At 41.7% G+C, this 20562-nt stretch overlaps 2 protein-coding genes across 2 annotated transcripts in view; both read left to right on the forward strand.

Annotated features, from left to right (window-relative positions):
- The window catches only part of cfap61 (cilia and flagella associated protein 61), a 34376-nt gene extending 21355 nt beyond the window's left edge, over window positions 1-13021 (forward strand). Inside the window, exons 18-24 of the mRNA XM_074684741.1 lie at window positions 1284-1461; window positions 4679-4971; window positions 6678-6996; window positions 9051-9133; window positions 9420-9631; window positions 12623-12710; window positions 12804-13021. Coding sequence (XP_074540842.1) covers window positions 1284-1461; window positions 4679-4971; window positions 6678-6996; window positions 9051-9133; window positions 9420-9631; window positions 12623-12710; window positions 12804-12974 — 1344 coding nt within the window. The 3' untranslated portion in view covers window positions 12975-13021. The remainder of the gene's footprint in view (window positions 1-1283; window positions 1462-4678; window positions 4972-6677; window positions 6997-9050; window positions 9134-9419; window positions 9632-12622; window positions 12711-12803) is intronic.
- A 3295-nt stretch (window positions 13022-16316) lies between these two features.
- Window positions 16317-19728, forward strand: insm1a (insulinoma-associated 1a). Its single transcript, XM_074684574.1, has one exon. It carries the CDS (start codon window positions 17068-17070, stop codon window positions 18400-18402), a length of 1335 nt encoding a protein of 444 aa, XP_074540675.1. The 5' UTR covers window positions 16317-17067; the 3' UTR covers window positions 18403-19728.
- Window positions 19729-20562: the final 834 nt, after the last annotated feature.

Below are 20562 nucleotides of genomic sequence, written 5' to 3' on the forward strand. Positions count from 1 at the left end.
CAATTAAAACTGTTTTTAGCCTGGTTTGAAATTTCTCAGAGTTGAAGCCTGTCTTACATCTTTTGGAAGACTTTTAGATTTTAGCAGCATGAGACTGAAACGCAGCCTCACTGTGTTTAGTCTTGACTCTGGGCACCAGCAAGAGACCCCTCCCTGAGGTCCTCAGAGTCTGAGTTGGTTTATATTGCTGTAACATATCAGAGATGTACTTTGGTGCTGAGCCATGAAGAGACTTGTTCACAAGCAGAGCTGTTTTCAAGTCTTTTCTCTGAGCAATGGGAAGTCAGTGCCGAGACCTGAGCACTGGACTAATGGGGTTGTATTTCCTGGTTCTAGTGAGGACTGGCACAGCAGCATTCTGCATTCAGCATTCTGGGTGTACTGCAGCTGTCTTACAGCTGGTTTACAAAGCCCAGGGAGCAGGCTGTTACAGTAGTCTAACTTGCTGGAGACAAATGCATGTGTTAGTCTTTCTAAGTCAGGTTCAGACACTACTCCTTTGATTCTGGCAATGTTTTATAGACATGTTACAATAATTTACAAGACATTAATTTATGTTATCGTCATAAGACCCAAGCTTTTGTCTGGTGTGCAATTTTTAATTCAACTTGCTACTTGGGATAAGTAAAACCTAATGTACAGGAAGTTGGATTAATTGTCTTATGAGTTCTCTATTAACTGTTTTGTAGTAGTGATATTGCACTTGTTTTTTTTTTTTGGTGTCATTTCACCAAAAGGTGATATGGGCATTGTCTCTAAATGTGGCTGATCAGTCAAAGTTTAAAAAAATAAAATACCGTGGGTCTGGGAGGTAGAAATGTAATGTCCACGCTGTGGACGCTGGGTCTAAGGAGGTTATGATAAGTATCCATGTGATATGTTACACTGTGATACCACACGATAAAATACAATAGGTTATGTTGAGTTATGTTGCAATACTATACAATCTGGTACGATAGGACTCATTACTAAAGGGTACGATACAATGTGACAACTTACATTAAGTTACTACACTTTCTAGTATGAAGTGATACAAAGCAATACAATACAGTTTGATATGATGCATTATTAAATGTTTTGTTGTGTTGAGTAACATTAAATTTTTATATTTTCAAGTACAATAGGAAATGATATGAGTCGCTGTGTTGCATTAAGGTACAATACAGTGTAATACAGTGCAGCATACTATGTTATTTTACTATACTTTTCAATACGGGAAGATATAAAACAATGATGACTGACTCTCTGTATTCTGTAATGTAAAAAATAAATCTCTTCTATAGGTTCCCTGTCCTACGGATGTGGATCTAACCCGGCCTGTCAACAACAATCAGCTGCAGACTCAGTTCGCTCACAGCAGATACACCAAACCCGTCCCCTCAAACCTTTTCACCCTCAATGACCTCCATGACTGCAGGGCTGCACGCCGCTGGCTCCGTGCCAACTTTGTGGACCTGGAGGGTAAGTGATTAAACACATACACACATGCACACATACACACACATACACACACATACACACACACACACACACACACACACACATGCATGAACCAAAGATGAATCTGCAGCAGTATGTCATTACTCAGCCAGTCAGCGCTGAAGTGCCCCGGTATAATTAGCGGCTAATTAGCTGCAGAGAAATCTTTCATCTCTATGAATCAGGTCGGCCTACTCCATCCATTTTCCATTATCATATCACTTTCTGAGAGCCGGGCTGCTCAGAGCAGAAGAGCGTACACAGTGTCATTAAGCAAAATTAATCTGCCCTCTGAAGGAATTGTCTCTGGATCCAGAGGGAGGCTTTATACATACTAATTAGTTGATCCCAGTCATAAAAGAAAGCCATTAATAAATGCTAATTCAGCCCAGCAGATACTCTGTTTATTTCCATATTCTAATTGTCACAGCAGAGGGAATGCAAAGTGAATGTAAATTTTTAATGTTAGACTAAAGAGACGACAGCAGACTACTTCAGTGTCGTCTAATTATTCGCTTTATCAGTGTTTTATTTACTACATAACATGCTTCCATGTCAGTTGGTCCCTCCTGAAGGTTGGCACTTTGCAAATAAATACTTTCATTGCTCAATGACAGTACTCAGTAAAAAAGAGTTAAATCAAAGGAACAAGAGAAAATACAACAAAACTATGTAGTTCAGCATTTTATATCACGGGAAAGTACCAACATGCTGCCTGAAGCAAAATGTAGACTACAAAGATGAAAGCTTCATTCAGGGTTTTAAAGAATTTCAAAAAGAAAACAGTAAAATATCACAAATCCATTAAAACATTTGTACAGTAATGTTTTGATTTTAATCAAACCTGAAAATTACTCTTTTTCAAGAGTGTCCGGACAGAGAAAGACGGTTTACAAAGTTTCTGAAATCTTGAAAGCCCATATGGCGTTCGGATTCATGATATTTAAACAGGAATTTTTGTCAAAGATTGTCCAACATCACCTTCAAAATCCTCACTTGGACTCATTCATTCAGCTTCAGCTATGCCTGTTATCCGTTTCAAGTAAAAAAAAGGACAAATGTAAAAAGCTTTTTACCTTCTCAGCTCTGACTTTTGGAGTAGACAGCAAGAAAAGATCCTGGAATAGAACAAAGTAAGTTCCTCACACCTTAAATTGATTAAGAAATGAGAATTTTTAAGTGTTTTAGCTCATGCACTTAGACTTGAATGCACAAAACAACACAGTTATCCAATTTACAAAAAACAGTGACAGCAGATTTTCTGACTGAATGAAGATTAAAAGGTCTCTGAATTTAAAATCTTGTTTCAATTTTAGGTATCTGTTTTAGAATCAATATTTACAGAATAAAGAGGAAAACACGAAACTAACATTAAAACTTAATCTCAGACTGATTTCTCCAAATTTAAACTACTAATTAGAACCTGGGGAGTCTGTTACAGCAGAGCTCTCCTGGTTCAGCACCATGGACAGAGAAACTCAGCAGCAGCCTGTCAGATTGCTTCACCACCTTCAGTCAGCTAACTGGTCTGAAAGAATCAACCTTTTTTTGTCTCTTAAACCCAATCCTGCAGCACATCTCTGTCACAGTGACAGCATGTTCCCTCAGAGCTTCAACACAAATGTCATCACATGACTTTTGCAACACAAACCAAGGGCTTCCTTGGAATGTACAACAAATCTGTCATCTTTATCTTATAACCCCACCAAATCATGGATGGGGTTGAGGTCTGGATCCCAAGGGGGCAGTCCATAAATTTTGATGCTCCTTCTTTTTTTTTAAAAGGAAATTACCTAAATCTTCATGTGATAGCTCCCTTCTTTGGCATACGAAGCTTACAATGACTTTGTAGGCATTTTAGATTTTGGGTATTTTAAAAGCTAAGAAACTCCTTAAACATGCCAAGTGTTTAATCGTTTTGGCCACTGCTGTATGAACAACAAATCGAGATGCTACAAACGTTTTTCAGTGGGAATCTGTTTCAATATTTCATGTCCCAGATTTAGAGGAAGCTTTTATTGTTTCTGATGATATTGGAATATAATTCAATACATGTATCTCCAGACAGAAAGATGAACCCATTCATGATACCATGCCCACATTATATCATGTAAACATTAAATGTGTACAACAATTTAAGTATTTAGGTTTTTAGCTTGATCTGGATCTCTCTGTTAGGTCCTTCATATAAATCTTAATTTAAAAGCTAAGACATCAACTTGGTTTCCTTCATCAGGGGACTGTGGCTCAGTGGTAGTCATCATCTCTCAATCAGGAGACACTGAACCACAAATCGCTCTCCCTGTTGGTCAGTACAGGGGTTAACTGAATGGGGAAAACTTCTTTTAGTATTTCTGCTCCTGTCATGTGGAATGATCTTCAGATGAGAGCTAAACTCCCCTCTCTGGTTTCATTTTGTGTGTGTAAGCGACTGAAGAAAGTTCCTTTAATTGTTTAAAAATGTGAAAAGGTTTGAAAAGTTTTGATGGATTGTATTTTATTTCTGCGTTCTTGTTTTATCCTGTTTTGCTGCAGGGTCGTCTTAGTGCTGCTAAGTAAAGGATAGATAAATAAAAATAATGTTATACACTCTTTCTGTTTTCATCCAGCATTAAAGAACAGATTCATGCAGACATGAGGTCCCAGTTTTTGTCCTGTGGCATGATGACCCCTCTACTTAAGGGTCTGTACTTTAGATCTAATCAGTGAGAGCTGGGAGCACATGCTCTGGTTATATACGAGCTTGTATGTTCTGTAAAATATGAAGAGACTTCATTGAAGAGCAAATATCAGAGGAAGGACTCAATCAGTAAAAATCCCATTCAGATGCTCATATTTTTTATTTCCCTGCATGCATTAGGGCTTCATGGTTAAGGAATCCGAGAGCCTCTCAAAAAAAATAGTGGTTCTGGTCTCCTTCCAAGGCTGTTCTCATAATCAATTGTTCATTGGAAATGGAAATAATTTGTATCATGGCTGCTGCCCCTTTTGATAAAGGAGTTATTTTCAGTCAGTGTTCAGTTTCTCTAAACTGAAGAGTTTCTTTGGAACAATAATGGCTGAAAATTTATTTTAGGCTCCAAAAAAGTGATTTCACAAACCAAGGTGGTTTCCTCTGGATTCACGGTGCACAAGAGGGACGTGACCGTAATTTAGAAAAAAAAACCAAAATAATTAAATGTTGCTCTGTTACCTCCAGATAACGCCATCGTCTACGGGAACAGCATTGATGTCTTCACCACTGTAGAGACTCTGCTCAGCCTCGGTGTTCAAGGAGGTCGTATTCATCTCGTGCTCCCCCCTCCTCACCCTGTGGTCTCCTGCTTCACGGACCCTCATGTGAAGAAAGCTGTCAATGCGGCGCTGCAGAAGGCCAAGGTCCAGGTCCATCATAACTGCCTGCTGGCCCAGATGAACAATGGAGAGCATACGGATCCTCTCACGTGTGTGTCATTCAGCACGGACGCGGAGCCGCTTCATCTGCAGTGTGGAGTAAGTTCACAATATCCTCTGGAACAACCACTTCATTGGTTAGCTAGAAAAGAGAATATTCTCAGAACAATTGGGGGTTAGTGGCCAGGATTCTGGGAGAATCATCAGCTTACTGCTGCTGGTTGGTTGTTAATTTTTCTCCTGGAAGCAGTCTGTGTTTGTCCAACACAAATATTATTCTGGAGTTTATTTCACCAGTTTCCATTGTTTCAGAGAGCAAAGGAACCACCCATTGACTCCTTTTGTCTTTGCATTTATTTGTCTAAAGGAAAAGCACCCAATGGTGCTTTCTCTGCAACAATTCTGTCCTTTGCATGCTGTAAAATCCTGCAAGATTCAGATATCCGACTTGAAGAGTGTTTTTTAACAGAAAGGATAAAGGTTGGGCCTTTTTTATCTGTTGTTTTTGTGATGATTCACCAAAAAAGATGGACATTTCATAGTACACTGCCTGGCCAAAAAAAAGAATTGCCACCAAAAAAAAAAGGTCACACACTCTATTTTTTTGGACCGCCTTTAAGCTTTGATTACAGTACACATTCACTGTGGCATTGTTTCGATAAGCTTCTGCAATGTCGCAAGATTTATTTCCATCCACTGTTGCGTTAATTTTTTACCAAGATCTTGCATTGATGGTGGTGGAGTCTGACCGCTGCTCAAAGCCTTCTTCAGCAAATCCCAAAGATTCTCAATGGGGGTAAGGTCTGGACAGGGTGGCCAATCCAGGTGTGAAAATGATGTTTCATGCTGAACCTTTCTTTCACAATTTGAGCCTGATGAACCCTGGCCCCTGGTGTCATCAGGGAAGAAAAAATCCATTGATGGAATAACCTGGTCATTCAGTATCTTCAGGTAGTCAGCTGACCTCATTCTTTGAGCACAGACTGTTGCTGAACCTAGACCTGACCAACTGCAGCAACCCCAGATCATAGCACTGCCCCCACAGGCTTGGACAGTAGACACTAGGCATGATGGGTGATCTCTTCTTCTGCCTCTCTTCTTACCCTGATGGCCCATCACTCAGGAACAGGGTCAATCTGGACTCATCAGACATCATGACCTTCTTCCAGTGCTCCAGAGTCCAATCTTTATGCTCCCTTGCAAATTGAAGCCTTTTTTTCCCAGTTAGCCTCACTGGTTAGTAGTTTTCTTAAGGCTACACAGCTGTTAAGTCCCAATCCCTTGAGTTTCCTTTGATTGATTTCACCAATTGTTTAATTAATAGCCAATCAAGATCATTCAGGACTTTTTTTTTGGCCACATTTTTTTCCTGGAAGACGATGGGTCCCCACTATCCTTCCAGTTTTTGATAATGAGTTAGACAGTTCTTAGCCCAGTTTTAGTAGTTTCTGCAATCTCCTTAGATGTTTTCTCTGCTTGATGCATGCCAATGTATGCAATGCATGACCCTTCTCAAACAGACTAACATCTTTTCCACGACCACGGGATGTGTCTTTCCACATAATAAGCAACTCGTTGCACCATTTGGGGTTAAATAACTTGTTGCCAGCTGAAAGATGATCACCCATGCAATAATTATCCAAGAAGAGGCTCATACCTGTTTGCTTAGTTATATCCAGGTGGCAACTTTTTTTGGGCCAGGCAGTGAACATAAAAGGGAAGTAAGGTAATGTTTATGCTAAGATAAGCCATCATTCATTCTAAACATTTCACCTCCATTCATGAAACCCTCTATCTCTCCTCAGGTGTTCATTAATCTCTCCAACAAAGGAGTCGACTCTGACGCCTTCAAAAGCATCAACAGCTCCTTCCTGGTCTTTGACAGCAGGCTCGTCATAAACACTGCCTTCCAAACCAGAGATCCGTCCGTTTATGCAGCCGGTCCTTTCACCAAATTCTCCCGCTGCTACCACGCAGACGAGTGGACGCACTCCAACTTCAACTCCAAGGAGGTAGGCCAGGATTTGGCGGCCTTGCTGCTGCCTCTCTTTGACCCGACGCTGGAGGAGAATCAGCCTGAGACAGATCGACACGTCCGGCTGTATGAACAGGCCAAGATTCAAGGTCTGAGTCTTTTTACTCTGTTCCTGCTTCACACACACGCACAGCCCAGATGGATGAGTCTGACATCTTTTCTTTGGTCTATCTTTGAATCCTCTTCTCCACAGACTGAGCTCCTGCTGCCAAAACATTTAACATTTCACACCTTTAACATTTGAAGGTCTGACAGACAAAAACATTCCTTCAAACACTTTAACAGGACTCCTGGATCAATATGTTTTCAGGGTCTGCCAGTTCCCTGTATATTGCCGTCCCTGTCCTTCCTCTCCGCACATGTTTTTCTCTCTTCTCCCTGAGAGCATTTGCCGATATTTTTTCATTATGCTTTTGTGAAACATTTTGCAATCTTTCCCCCACCCACTGATGTTATTGTGGCGGACACTCAAACCACACCGGGGCGTAATAATGCCGTATTGTGCTGCCGTGTATTCACAGAGTAACCAAGGCCGCTCCACAGGTTACATAAACACAACAGCCACTCTGCTTCGCCCTCCTCTCACCCACGAAACACGCGTGAACTTCTCACAGGCATTTCAATGCTGAGCTGCCATATCACCGCCTGCTATCTGAGTTCATCACCTCAGCCCCATTTCCTCTGTGGGTGGATGTTAACACTGAATGCTGTGTTATGAGGCTGCTTTCAGCGATTCTGTGCGTCTTTTTCTGAGCACTGAAACTCACCTTATTAGAATATTTCCTTCTGATAAAAGCTCCTTTTTAAACACCATCACTACTCTGAATGTGATATGGTTTTTAGTGGGCTTTCTTTTATTCATCAGCAATGTTTATTTCCCTATTTGGTGTAAAAATAAGGAAGATTTGATGAAAGATGTGAATTTAATGCTCTAGAGTACAGACTGTAAGATGACTCTGGAAAATTACTAAGAATTAAAATCTAGTGTCACCTGGAATCCATTGCATTTTCGTAGCATGAACCAGAAAGCAATCATTGGTTACATGAATATTTGAAAGGCTGTGTTGGCTGAATTACATGCAAAGTCAGCGCAAACAGACGAATAATCCACACTCAAACATTTTCAGCTGAGCATTTTGCTTTCTTTTTTTAACTCAGGTTAACTCCAACATAAAGGAACCACTTCAGATCAGGAGAGGCCCAAACTTTTGTGAGAATGACCTAAAGTAACCTCTGAATGCTCTATTATTTAACTCTTTCTTTAAGTTATATCTGTTAAAATCAGCCATCAAGTATGCTTAAAAATACTTGTGCCGTTTTTGCAGACAGATGAAATCAAACTTCACCTGTCCCTCAGGTGTCTCTTGAAAAATCAAAAATGTTTTCCATTAGGGGATGATATGGGGAAAATATGTCGGGATGTTTTTATAGCAATTTTGACCTCAAACATAGCAGAAGGGCTAAAGGAAGGAGAAAAGGGAAGAAGAAAAAAGAAAGGAAGGAAAAGAAGGAAGAACAGAAAAAAGGAAATGAAGGAAAGATAGGAAGGGGGATATAAAAGAATGTAAGATAGGAAGAAAGAAAGGATGAAGGAATGGTAAGGCAAGGATACGATTAAAAAAAGGAAGGGAGGAGGCAAGTAAGGATGAAAAAGAGGAAGGTAGCAAGGCAAGAAAGGGAGAATGAAATGATATTGAGGAAGAAAAGAAGAAGAAAGGAAGGAAGGCAGGAAGAAAAAAGAAGAAGACTGGAAAAGGTAGGAATAGAAGACAGGAAAAAGTGTAGACGACTGAAAGGGAGTAGTGAAAGGATGTAAGGAGGGGGAAAGGAGAAAAAATGTAAACATTTTCAACATTTTTAGCCCCTAATATTTCTGATCTTGTGCTACTATGCTCAATGTTTCCCTTTTCTGCTCCATTTTATAACTTTAATCTGGTCTTGTGTCCTCTGATGTGTTTTTTAAACTTCCACATTTTTACAACATGATTTACACATTCATTAAGAGACGTCAGCTGTAAAAGTTTGAAAGTTTCTGTCTGTGCACAATTAAAATGGGGTTTAGTGAGACCTTACTAGATAGACTTTAGTTTGATTTGGCAGAAATTGTGTACTGACACATATCACTGATAACCTCTCTCGTCAGGTGGGAAGCTGCCTGGTGGATTGAACTACCTGCATGTTACCAAGCCATCTGCTACCATCCTACCAGGAGCTGCAGTTAAACATGTAGGCTTTGTATTGACACTGTAATGATGAATGTATGATGAAGACGTCAAATGCCATGTAAAATTTCCAAACCTCTCCTGCTGCTTTCTAAATTAGATCAACCTAACTTCTTCCAGAAATTGTACCAGAGGTTTTTCAGGAAATCCTTGGTGCTGTCAGGATGTAGATTTAGCTTTATTTAGTCACAGATGCAGCCTGCCCTAAAGTTTTCAGGAATCTTGTGTACACAATATTAACACAGCTTTGAGATTTGGTCTCATTCGTCTTCCTGTGTTGTGTGTTACAGTTACAGGACCAAGGTATCTCAACTGGACGGGTGGAGACAGGAAACTATTTCTGCATACATCTGGACAGCTACGAGCTGGTGGGGACGCTCACCTGTCTTTCCCTGAAGCCCCTCCCCGTCTCAAATTACCTGAGCCTGTACGGAAAACACCAGCAGCTGCTGGGCCAGCTGTCCACCTACTACTACCAGGGCCTGATCCCAGATCTATACAGGTGAGACAGACAGAGACAGAGACCAGCTACTCATTCACAAAGGACCACAGACAGGTAGCCAGGTGGTCCGTTTTCACTTTGTTTGAAGAAAGAATCTAGGGGGTGTTTTTGACTTGCCAACAGGACGTTTTACTCACGAGATGTAAAAAGACAGTCTCTGTATTCTTATTTTTTGGTTACTTTAAAGTTTGAAAACTTTAACAATCAGAGACTGCTACATTTTATACAATCATTAAGGATGAAAATAAGACCACAGATAATATGATAAAAATAAGTTGGAAATGAACATCAAAACAAACAGAATAAAGAAAGTTCTGCTTGTCTGTTGTAGTAAACTGTAGTAAACAGTCAATTTGTAGAGATTTGGAGCTGTTTGTAGACTGGCATACAGTGCAGCCAGTTTTGCACTGAGTGTGTTGGACTCAAACCGCAACCTCAGGCTGTTCAATATGAGGGCGATGCTAAAACTGTCATTCCTGGAGGGTCCACTAGAGGCTGCCTGCAGAAAGTGCAGAAATCACATCCAATCAAAAAGTCGATCTTTACAGCAGCCAGTAGCCAATAGACTTTATAAAACATGGACGTAGTCTCTCTGATGTTTCTAAAACGGAAAATGAAGCAGATCGGCTATAGTGGCCATACTGGTAGTGGCAGGGGCTTTGCGTACAGCTATAGGGTGCCTGTCGGTCACGTGACCCTGGCCGAGTTTAAAAAAAAATTGCCAATAGTAAAATTAGCAACCCAGACAGAAGAGGGTTTTTTTTAAATCAGGCTGTAATTAGGTTAATTTCTGCTTTGAATACGGCTTTTCTTAGCTTGGTGCATATGTGACTTCCGGTACTTCCAGAGCCTGCCTCAAGTGGACACTCGAGAAACAGCCCATTTTAGCTCTTCTGCAATGTCTCATATTCTTAGACCGGAGGTTGCTGCTTGGTTAAGGCTTACCAAAATGGTTTCCGACAATGAAACAGAGACAACATGCATGCTTTTAAGGGATCAATAGTTGAATTTGAGAACCTGAGTGTACCAGTTTTGCTTGGGTTTTTTAAGTATCCTGTTGTGTTCATGCATGTAAACATCATACATCAAACATCAGATTTTAAAAACATGATTCATCCACCTGGAGAGCTCTGAAAAAAAGATAGTCATACTGTAGCATTTATGTGCCTTCACTTGATCTCAGAAAGCTGACAGCTACCTGCATATGTGCAGCCTCAGCTTAGGGCATCTTAAACTGGAGGGAAAGTGAGCCTGGGTCTGGTCTTTTGGTGATAATAGAATTGAAGTCATTGGATGTTGAGATTAACAAGAGCATTACATATGTACAAAATAAACCTCACAAATGAGATGCAGTGTTTAGAAACTGGGGTGCAAGTATTTAACCCATACTCAGGGATCTGGATAACCAGCTTTCTCTTTTCTCTCTATGCATGTGAACACCATGTGCCTAATATGATCAAAACCAGGAGAAGACTCACACGCAATGATTAGACTCAAAAAATAAGGCTTATAATTACATGAATTCAGTCACCAGATATCCAACTCCAGGGACAAAAAATGAAAACTCTTCATCTTCGGAGTTCCTTTCTGATGTGCATGTTTAAAGTCTGTTATTCAGAAAAGTTTCAACATGAAGCCTCATTTTCAGATTTTTTCTGATATCATCGTTTACAGAGATCTGTTTCTCAGATTCAATAACTCTGGAGGGAAATAAGAGAAAGCCCAGCAGACGGCTGTTAGTATAAAAGGCTTTGAGAAAATGACCAGTTTAGTGAACTCCATGATGTCTGCTTTCAGTTTCTCGTCAACAAAACAACAATCATCTTTACCAAATTCATATTTCCTTCACAGTTGTTGTGTTTCCACAGTCGGAGGAATTTTAGTTTTATTATGCACTTCAGTCGTTGGGGGGAAGATGGAGGAAGATGTTTTTGTGATTTCGCTGCAGAAATGAAACAAACTGCAGGAGGTCGAATCTGTTTTTCTGCTACTTTTGTGTAAAATAAGAGCCACTTTCCTGTTTCTGAATCCACTTTGAGTCTGAAAGAGGAAACGTTTACAGAAATCTGGAGCTACGGAAACTTCCCATCATGCATCTGCTGACTGATGACCTCGCGCGTCACAATTTCACATAAGTGGTCTAAACAGGACGCAGAGATTTAGGCCTCCACTGTCTTTTGTCCTGCTTCTATATGTGTTTGCTGCTGTGACTTTGCAGCATGCGTGTGTGTGTGTGTGTGTGTGTGTGTGTGTGTTTGTTAAACAGCGGGTGACCTGCTTCTGAGGTTTCAACACAAATGACCCCCAGATATGGACGTCTATTGTTCCCCGCCTCCTAATCTGTTTATGCAGCTCCCCAATCTGTCTTTGTGGCCGGTCAGGGACGAGACAAAGCCAGAGCCTCCGCGCTGCAGAGACAGATTCCTCGTCACGCCGCTCACTCAGCTGACTCGTAAAGTCATTGTGGAGGCTGACGGAGCGTCCTGAGCCGTTAAAATAATTGATTGACCGTGTGGCGGCTGGGGGTTACTCAGTCAGTCAACACAGCAAGTGCAGCAAGTGGGTCTGTGCCCCTGGGTGTGTGTGTGTGTGTGTGTGTGTGTGTGTGTGTGTGTGTGTGTGTGTGTGTGTGTGTGTGTGTGTGTGTGTGTGTGTGTGTGTGTGTGTGTGTGTGTGTGTGTGTGTGTGTGTGTGTGTGTGTGTGTTTGATTGTTTTGATTCTAAACTTTTATTTAAAGGGTCTGTACACCTACATTAAAAATATTTTCACTGCAACTCTGTAGATCAGAAGTCTTAAGGTCTCATCTTAAAGAAGTCCTGCCAAAGCAAAAGCTCAAATCTAAGTCAGCAGAAAACAAATTAGAGAAAGAAGGGCCTGATTTTTTTTTTTGTTTATATGATGTGAGACACTTAAAGAAGGATGTGATGGTTTATTTCAAACATGAAGTGTTTGAACAGAATCAGTAAATCCGAACGTTTGTGTCTCCTCAGTTTCTTCAGACAGAGCTGGTGTTTGCCCATTTATCACGACAGATTCTCTGACTTCGAGCAGGAGCTTCAGCAGATCACCTCAGCTAAAGTATGCCCGTCTCATTTTTATTCAACAAATCAACCCAATCTGAATTTGATGTCTGAGCAGGATGTGCATTGCCCCACCTGTTTGCCTCTGCAGGATGATGAGTGGAAGCAGCAGCTGATGGAGGATGAAGACGACCCAGGCACCCATCCTGAGATGAGCTTTAAAGACGCTGAGAGTCGAGCAGCTGTGAGGAGCAGCGCTGTGAAATATCTGACCTACAACCGCAACCTGCTGCCCATGTTTACCTACCCGGGACAACTGTGACATCACAGGTGACATCATCAAGGAAATCAGCTGCCCCAGCTGAAAAAAAATGGTTGAACTAAAAGCTAATCCTGTTGTTATTCCTGTTGTTGAAGAAGATCCCTGTGTAGTTATCTGATTGGAGACATGTTAAGCACATTTTTTGAAATTAATGAATATTCTCAACAACAACTACCACAAAAACTACCACTACCACCAACAAGGAAGACAACAACAATGACAAGAACAACAACAAAAACACAGGACCAACAAGAACAAGAACACAATCACCACCACCACCACCACAACAAAAAAAAACAACAACTGACATGTTTTTGTTTTAAAATGTCCTAAAATGTCCTTATTGCTGCAACACATTGTCTTTGCAGGGTATATCTAAACAGCATTACACTGATCATACACACAAAAATGTGTTTGTGGAGTTTTTCACATTTAAATTAAACACTTTTGCAATCACAAGTTGCTCCATAGGGGGCGCTGTGAACTCTGACTGACTTAAAATAAGTCTACATTGATTTAGCCTCACACAACATGCTTCTAAATGAAAAAAAAAAACTGGCTGCAGACCTCTACAGTGAATCACCTCCAATGTCAGGCCTGACTTTATTGTGTAGATTACTCCAGGAGGCGGCAGCAAGGAGGCTCTTCTGTAGAACCCATCACAGCAAAAAAAAAAAAAGGACCTGATTTTTTTTAAAATAAGTTTAATACATTTCACATACCTAAAAAAAATGTCAGAAAAGCTTAAACGAGACTACTACCCAATTTTGTTATGAAATTTTGGTGCGTATTTCTGTGTCTGATGGTTGAACTGTCTAGAAAACACTTGTTGTGGTGATGGAAGGGTACTTCCCAAAAGCTCACTTTCACATCTCAGGAGGAGCCTATGGCCACATCTGCTTTGTTGAGTACGATTTTTCTTCCAGATTCTGTTTAGAAAACCCAGAATCTGAAGTTTGATAACTGGAGTGTTCTGGTTTCTGTTTTGTGCTCCAAATAATACCTCCTGTAATGTTTCTGCCTCCACTGGTCACACGTAAGACGACAACTTGATGTGATTCAATCCTTACAGACTGGTTATCTCTCAACACCAGCCTCACTCTCTGGAGATATTGTACATCCAACAAAACTGTCTGCTGCTTGGTTGCATTATGGGTAATGTAGGCACAGGTTTTGCCATGAAGAAGAGTTTTAGTATTGATTACACTGACAACTTTCACCCCCACCAGAAAACTACTCATAGCTCTTCTCTTTCACTGACCTTCACTAATCAAGAAGACTTTTTAGGACTTAGGGATCCATTAGTTTGTTTACATTGATTGGATTTGTTCTGTTTGTGATAGAACTCCAGATTAAATGACATGTAAAAAGTTTCATAGAAGGGAAAATACAATTTTCGACACTCTTGGTGTTGGTGTTCTTGTAGCACAGATCTCCCCTCTATAGTGTGCCAACTGTAACTGTGAGTCTGAACTCTTCCCTCAGTGACTCTGCAGCAGCGTGACCAATCACAGGGCCCAGTATAGCGGCTGGAGATGAAAGCCCTGAGAGGAGGAGGGGGAGGAGGGTGTCATTCTACAGCTGTATGTTAATGAGGCAGAGCTGAGGCCTGTCGGGAAAATAACCGCACTCACAACAACATATGTCCGCACCTACAAACACCCTGCAGGCTGACACACACACTCACACACTCACACACACCGACAGTCACACTGCTGGTGTCTGAATGTAAAGTCAGATCTAATCAGATTCCTTCATGATGATCAGTCAGGCTTATGGTTAGAATAAAACACATAAGACTGAATTCTGCTTGAGTCAGGATTCATCTTTAAGATAAGATGAAAGATAAAATAAAGAAAAGCTCAATCCCAGGATTTAAACTTTATTTAATGTTCTAAAAAGAAATCTGAATATTTTTGTTTCTACAATATCCAGCAAAAGGCCGTTTGACGACTTTATGATTAGTTAACCCAATTGCAATGTTGTTTATATTTCTATTTTGTTGTTAATCAGAAGTTTAATATTAAGGTAATAGGTTAATAGGTAATGTTTTGACAATTTTAAGTATTCTGATATTGCACTCAGGGGATTCTGTAATCATGTTATTGTACCAACCAGGTAAGAGTTTACATCTAAACCTTTACAGATGCATATTATTTATGATGCCCCATCTAATATTCTTTAAAGTCATTTTTACACGATTGTAAACCTTACATCAAACCCAATTTACAGCATGATCGAAGAATTTGTTTTTTAACACTTACATTACAAAAAAAACTTAATTTTAAACAAATTTTTTCTTGTTTTGATTTCTTAAAAAAAAATCTTTAAAAGCCCACAAAATCTGTGAACACTTCCAACAACTTACCATGTTTTCAAACATTTGTTAGTTTTCTTTAAAATTAGGGGAACTTACATTTAATTGAACTATATTATTATATTTTTTATATGGAACACATGTTGCAATAGTTATAACTTTTTAAGAAAATTCATACTCTGCAGCTAAATAGAGATGCAGATTAGGATTTAAAGGTTTAAACTCTTTAAAGTTGTGATTAAACCAACTGTTATGACACTAACAACTTCAAAACAAATACAATAAGAATAAAAATAATAACTTTACTTAATTTGTAATTTTTAAAAATAAATAAATGAAGTTTGGGCTGAGCCTTGTGCTGAGAGAAACAACTGAAACCTGATGATTCCCAAGCATGGTTTTGATGTTTCAACATTTCCAGAGGAGTCCTAGATCCCAGCTCAGACCTGGGCAGCCTCCCTCAGGTCAGACAGACCCCTCTTGAGCTGACCCGGTCAGATGTGACCTGGAGGAATTGGGTTCTCCGTGTTTTTAACTCGTGGATAATCTCGGTTTGCCCCATTTGAACACGGAGACACAGAGCGAGGCGCACTGATTACGCACAGCACGCGCCGACAGTATCTGGGGGCCAGATTGCTCTTTGGGGGCCCCCACTTCTTCTTCTTCTCCTTTTTTCCCTCAACTGTGCAATTTCCTTTTCAATCACGGCGGCTCTACAGCTTGCACAAGCGCAGCCATTGTGATGCAAAGCAGGAAACCCTCCTCTCGCTATTAATTATGTATGCGTAAAATGACGGATTCATATGTCCGGAGTTAACTGTCACGCCAGCGCACATGCTGCTCGGCCACAGAGGTTTGGAAGATGGATGGAATGTTCTGCTGTTTGGTTTGATGGACTTTGTTGGATGGAAATCTGGATTACATCGTTTCATGCAAAACAAGCCTCTACCATGAGTTTTTACAAATTTTATATTGTCAATCTGCACCAATGATTTCTGATTTAGCTGAATTAGGGACTGATTGAGGTTTTGCTGCTCAGTTTGTTTCCTCGTCAGATTTTCTCATGAAATGAAACGATTACTTTTATTCTGCCGTTTCGTTTTCTCTTTTCAGACCTGAGCTTAAATTATATATTTTCCACTTTTCCTTGTTTCAGTTTTCCCCAAATAACTTTATCCTGACGTTGTTGGGTGGACGGATGTCTCCTTTAGGACAAATCACTGCCCCCACCACCCAAAGGAGACACATAAAGCCGAGGCACGTGTAGATTTCTATACAAACTCATCAGACCGTAAAAGCAGGAGGCTCCTGGCGTGTGCCCGGGTCGAGACGAGGAGGGAGAGGAGGGGGGGGGGCAGAAAGAGTGGGTGTGTGTGGAGTGAGTGTGTGTAAGGGAGGGTGAAATACAATAAAAACCCTCAGGTACATCTGCTTTGCAATCTGCAAATCCCCCTTCCACTCCCCTCCCCTCCATCAGCCTCTCCATCCTTCCACACCCACTCCCCAAATCCACTAGGGACCTGAGCTGCCTCTGATTGGCTGAAGATGAGGCAACAAGGGGGGACAGGAACAATGTCATCATGTCGCCTTAAAAAGAGTGCAGCTATGTTGTGGTGAAAGCACGTCGGGAGAAGAACAGAGGATCAGTAGCAGAAAGGAAACGTCAACAAAAAGACGCGTCAGATGTTTGTGACCGCGCGCGGCTGAAAGTGGATTTCTTCTTCTCACAGCAGCAGCAGCGTCCAAAGTGCCTTCAGCCCCACGTCCAGCGCGAACATGCCGAGAGGATTTTTGGTGAAAAGGAACAGGAAGACCAACCCGGTGTCTTACCGGGTCCGCTCTGAGGAGGAGGAAGCAGAGCAGCCAGCAGCTGATGCTCTGCAGCCGCCCTCCATCGCGCCTCTCTCCTCCGTCCCAGTGCGCGCTCAGACGCCGACGCCCACCTGCGGGGCGGCGGCTCCGGAGCAGGATGCCAAACCGGTTCAATTTGGAAACCCAGAGGCGGTGTACCAGGCGCTCTACAGCCCCACTCGTCCCGTCAGCCAGGACCACGACCGCTACTTCGAGAGACGCTTCAACCTGGGCTCCCCTGTCACCGCGGAGTCTTTCCCCACACCAGCAGCACTCACCGCCTTCGATCACCTCTTCGCCCCAGTAGACTTGAAGATCGGCTCCAGCAACAGCAGCCGCACCGGCACCAGCAGCACCGCCCCTTCATCCACCGGGACGCTCCCCACAGCCGGGACCAAGAGACCCTCCGGAGACACGGAGCGTAAGGGCAAACCTGCATCCAAGAAAACCAAAGCTATCCGGAAACTGCACTTTGAGGACGATGTCACCACGTCTCCGGTCCTCGGGCTCAAAATCAAAGAGGCGCCGGTGGAGCAGAAGGCTCCCAGACAGCAGCCGACCGGGGCAGACAGCATCCCTCTGGGGGAGTTTGTGTGTCAGCTGTGCCGGGAGGCGTACGCTGACCCGTTCGCTCTGGCGCAGCACAAGTGCTCCAGAATAGTCCGGGTTGAGTACAGGTGTCCCGAGTGTGACAAGGTGTTCAGCTGCCCGGCTAACCTCGCCTCTCACAGGCGGTGGCACAAACCGAAGCAGACCGGAGCCCCAGGGGGGCAGAGCATGGAGACCGACAAAGCTGCCGTGTCCGGAAAACCAGCAGACGAAACGAAGGATTGTAGTGACAGGGACACACCCAGCCCAGGACCGTCCGAGTCCGGCTCTGAGGAGGGGCTGTATGATTGTAACCACTGTGGTAAAAAGTTCAAACGCCAAGCGTACCTGAGGAAGCACCTGGCGTCCCAGCACGGCTCCCCAAAGCCGGCAGAGGACGAGGACGCGCCAGGCTGCGAGCTGAACGCGGCGCCGCTCAACCTGAGCGCCTCCACCTGCCACATGTGCCCGGTCTGCGGGGAGAACTTCACCAGCAGGGGCAGCCAGGAGCGGCACATCCGCCTGCTGCACTCCTCGCAGGTGTACCCCTGCAAATACTGCCCCGCCGTCTTTTACAGCTCCCCGGGACTCACCAGGCACATTAACAAATGCCACCCGTCAGAGAACCGGCAGGTGATCCTGCTGCAGATGCCGCTGCGTCCTGCTTGCTGATCCGGGACTCTGAGTCAAGCCTAACTCTGCTGAGGGTTCTAGACTTACACTGCACAGACATCCGAGCTTTAAAGACATCTGTTGAAGTGTTAGCTCAAAAGTTTTCTTAAACACTTTTGGAGTAATTTCACAAACTGTACCATAGAAGAGGAGAATGATTGATTCTAGTTTTTGGGACATTTTATCAACTTTGAGTCTAAAAAAATAAATAAATGATGTCCTTTTAAATTCACTTCCTGGAAAGAGACAAAAAGTAAATAAATTCTTCAAAGTTTTGGGTAAAAAATGTGGTTTTCAGGCAAATAAGATAAAAACAAACTGCACCACTGTGAGCTGAGAGGAGTGAAGTGTCAGGATGTCTTTGCAGTGTAAGTCCTCCAAACAAACATATGACTCACATGCATTAACCTGTAGAGGTCAGAGGTCAGCTGCTCACCTGCAGCTGCAGCGGTTCAGTGCCTTGCTTGCAGACCCTTCAGCAGGTACTGTGTGTGTGAGTATGTGTACATGTGTGTGTGCATGTGTGTGTGAACCCTGGCCTCCCACCTCCTCCTCCTCCTCCTTTAAAGCCTCTCTGACGTCATGTTTTGGACAAGTAAAGCGTTAGACTGTTAATTCTTATTTTTTTTTAGCATCTCTGCACAAGTGCTATTAGCTTCTAGACCTAAGAGAGGGGACGACCTGAGGAGCCTGCAGGCCTGAGAGGAGCGTATCTCATCACTCTGATTAGCTTTAAACTAGCTGGTGGATCTGTGGATCAGTAGCTGTTCCTGAAAACAAAGCAGAGTCAAACTAGTGTAGCCGGTAATGCCTTTGGATTAGAAGCTCCTGCTGTAAAACTGCCTTAAACTCCACTGATTGTTTGGATGACTTATTTATCACAGGTTGGGTTAATTATTATTAATATTGTCATTATTGTTGTTATCATTATTTTCTACAAAGCCTCTGTATTATCACAATACAGTATATCTTCTTTTCTATTTATTTATGTATTTATTAAATTATTGGTGTAAATTATGCTCTGTGTGCTCTCAGTGATCTGTCGCTGTTTTTTCACATGTAGCCAAATTTTATGTTCTTTTAATTTAAATATAAAAATGTGTGTGTGTGTGTGCGTATGCGTGTGTGTTCAAGTCACATTATAGCAATCACTGAGTTTGATCAGCCGCTCTTGAATAATATGAACTGAATGCAATCATGGTTCGTTTTGACTTTTGTATTTATTTTCTGATTTCTTTGTAACCGGTAGCTCTTACACTGCTTTGGATGTTTCTGCAGTATTTTGCTAAATGTCCAAATATAATAAAAAACCAAACTGAGAAACACTTTTTATTTCATCTTGTTTTTTTCCTGGATGTTTTCAGCAAAAAAAAAAAAGTGTTTGTGGAGTTTGTTCAAAGCTGAATTTGTGGCAAAAAAAATGGTGCAGGTGGTGAGATAGGAACCCCACCACTAAAACACTTGCAAGGCACACAAACCTCTCCATGTTTTTCATTGTTTCTGTAGTTTTGAGGCTAAAATTATTCAACAAGTCTAAAATATAAAAACCATACAAGTTTTAATAACAACAAACACATGTAGCAACGCAAACAGCAACCACTGGTGTTCAAAAAGGAAGCTACCGTGAAAAGTACAAAAAGCTGAGGGATGAAATGAAGCATTTTCAGTCAGAAAAATTAAATTCACCCTGCGGGAAAAGACAAAAGAATAACAACTTAATAAAATCCAGAACACTTATCATCATCCGAGTTGTATTACTATTGCTATTTAAATCTTTTATTTAACATGTTTATTCTTATTTTATTTCTCATCATTTAGTTGTCTGTTTTGGTTTGAGGTATGGATAAAGATGTCCCTGATTTTTTTATTTGTATTTGACAAGAGGAAAAAGCCTAATAAAGAAAAAAAGCCCAATAAAGCCCAAGTTTGACAAGAGTGCAAAACGAAATTCCTTAAGTGTCCTCTAGAGGCAAGCTCCAAAAAAAGGAGGCCCCACTAAAACATTAATAAATCTGTTTACAACCAGATTAAAAAAAAAAAAAACTGTGAGTCTAAGGGTCATTTCTCATTTTATGCTCATTCTATGGAAGAGGGATAACTGTTTTAAGACTTGTTCAGTATTTATCAAGGTCATGGCATATGGATAATGAGGCTAATGGC

The sequence above is a fragment of the Halichoeres trimaculatus genome, unplaced genomic scaffold, assembly GCF_033239565.1.
Source record: "Halichoeres trimaculatus isolate MK-OKI-2021-1 unplaced genomic scaffold, fHalTri1.1 fHalTri1_scaffold_13, whole genome shotgun sequence".
NCBI lineage: Eukaryota > Metazoa > Chordata > Actinopteri > Labriformes > Labridae > Halichoeres > Halichoeres trimaculatus.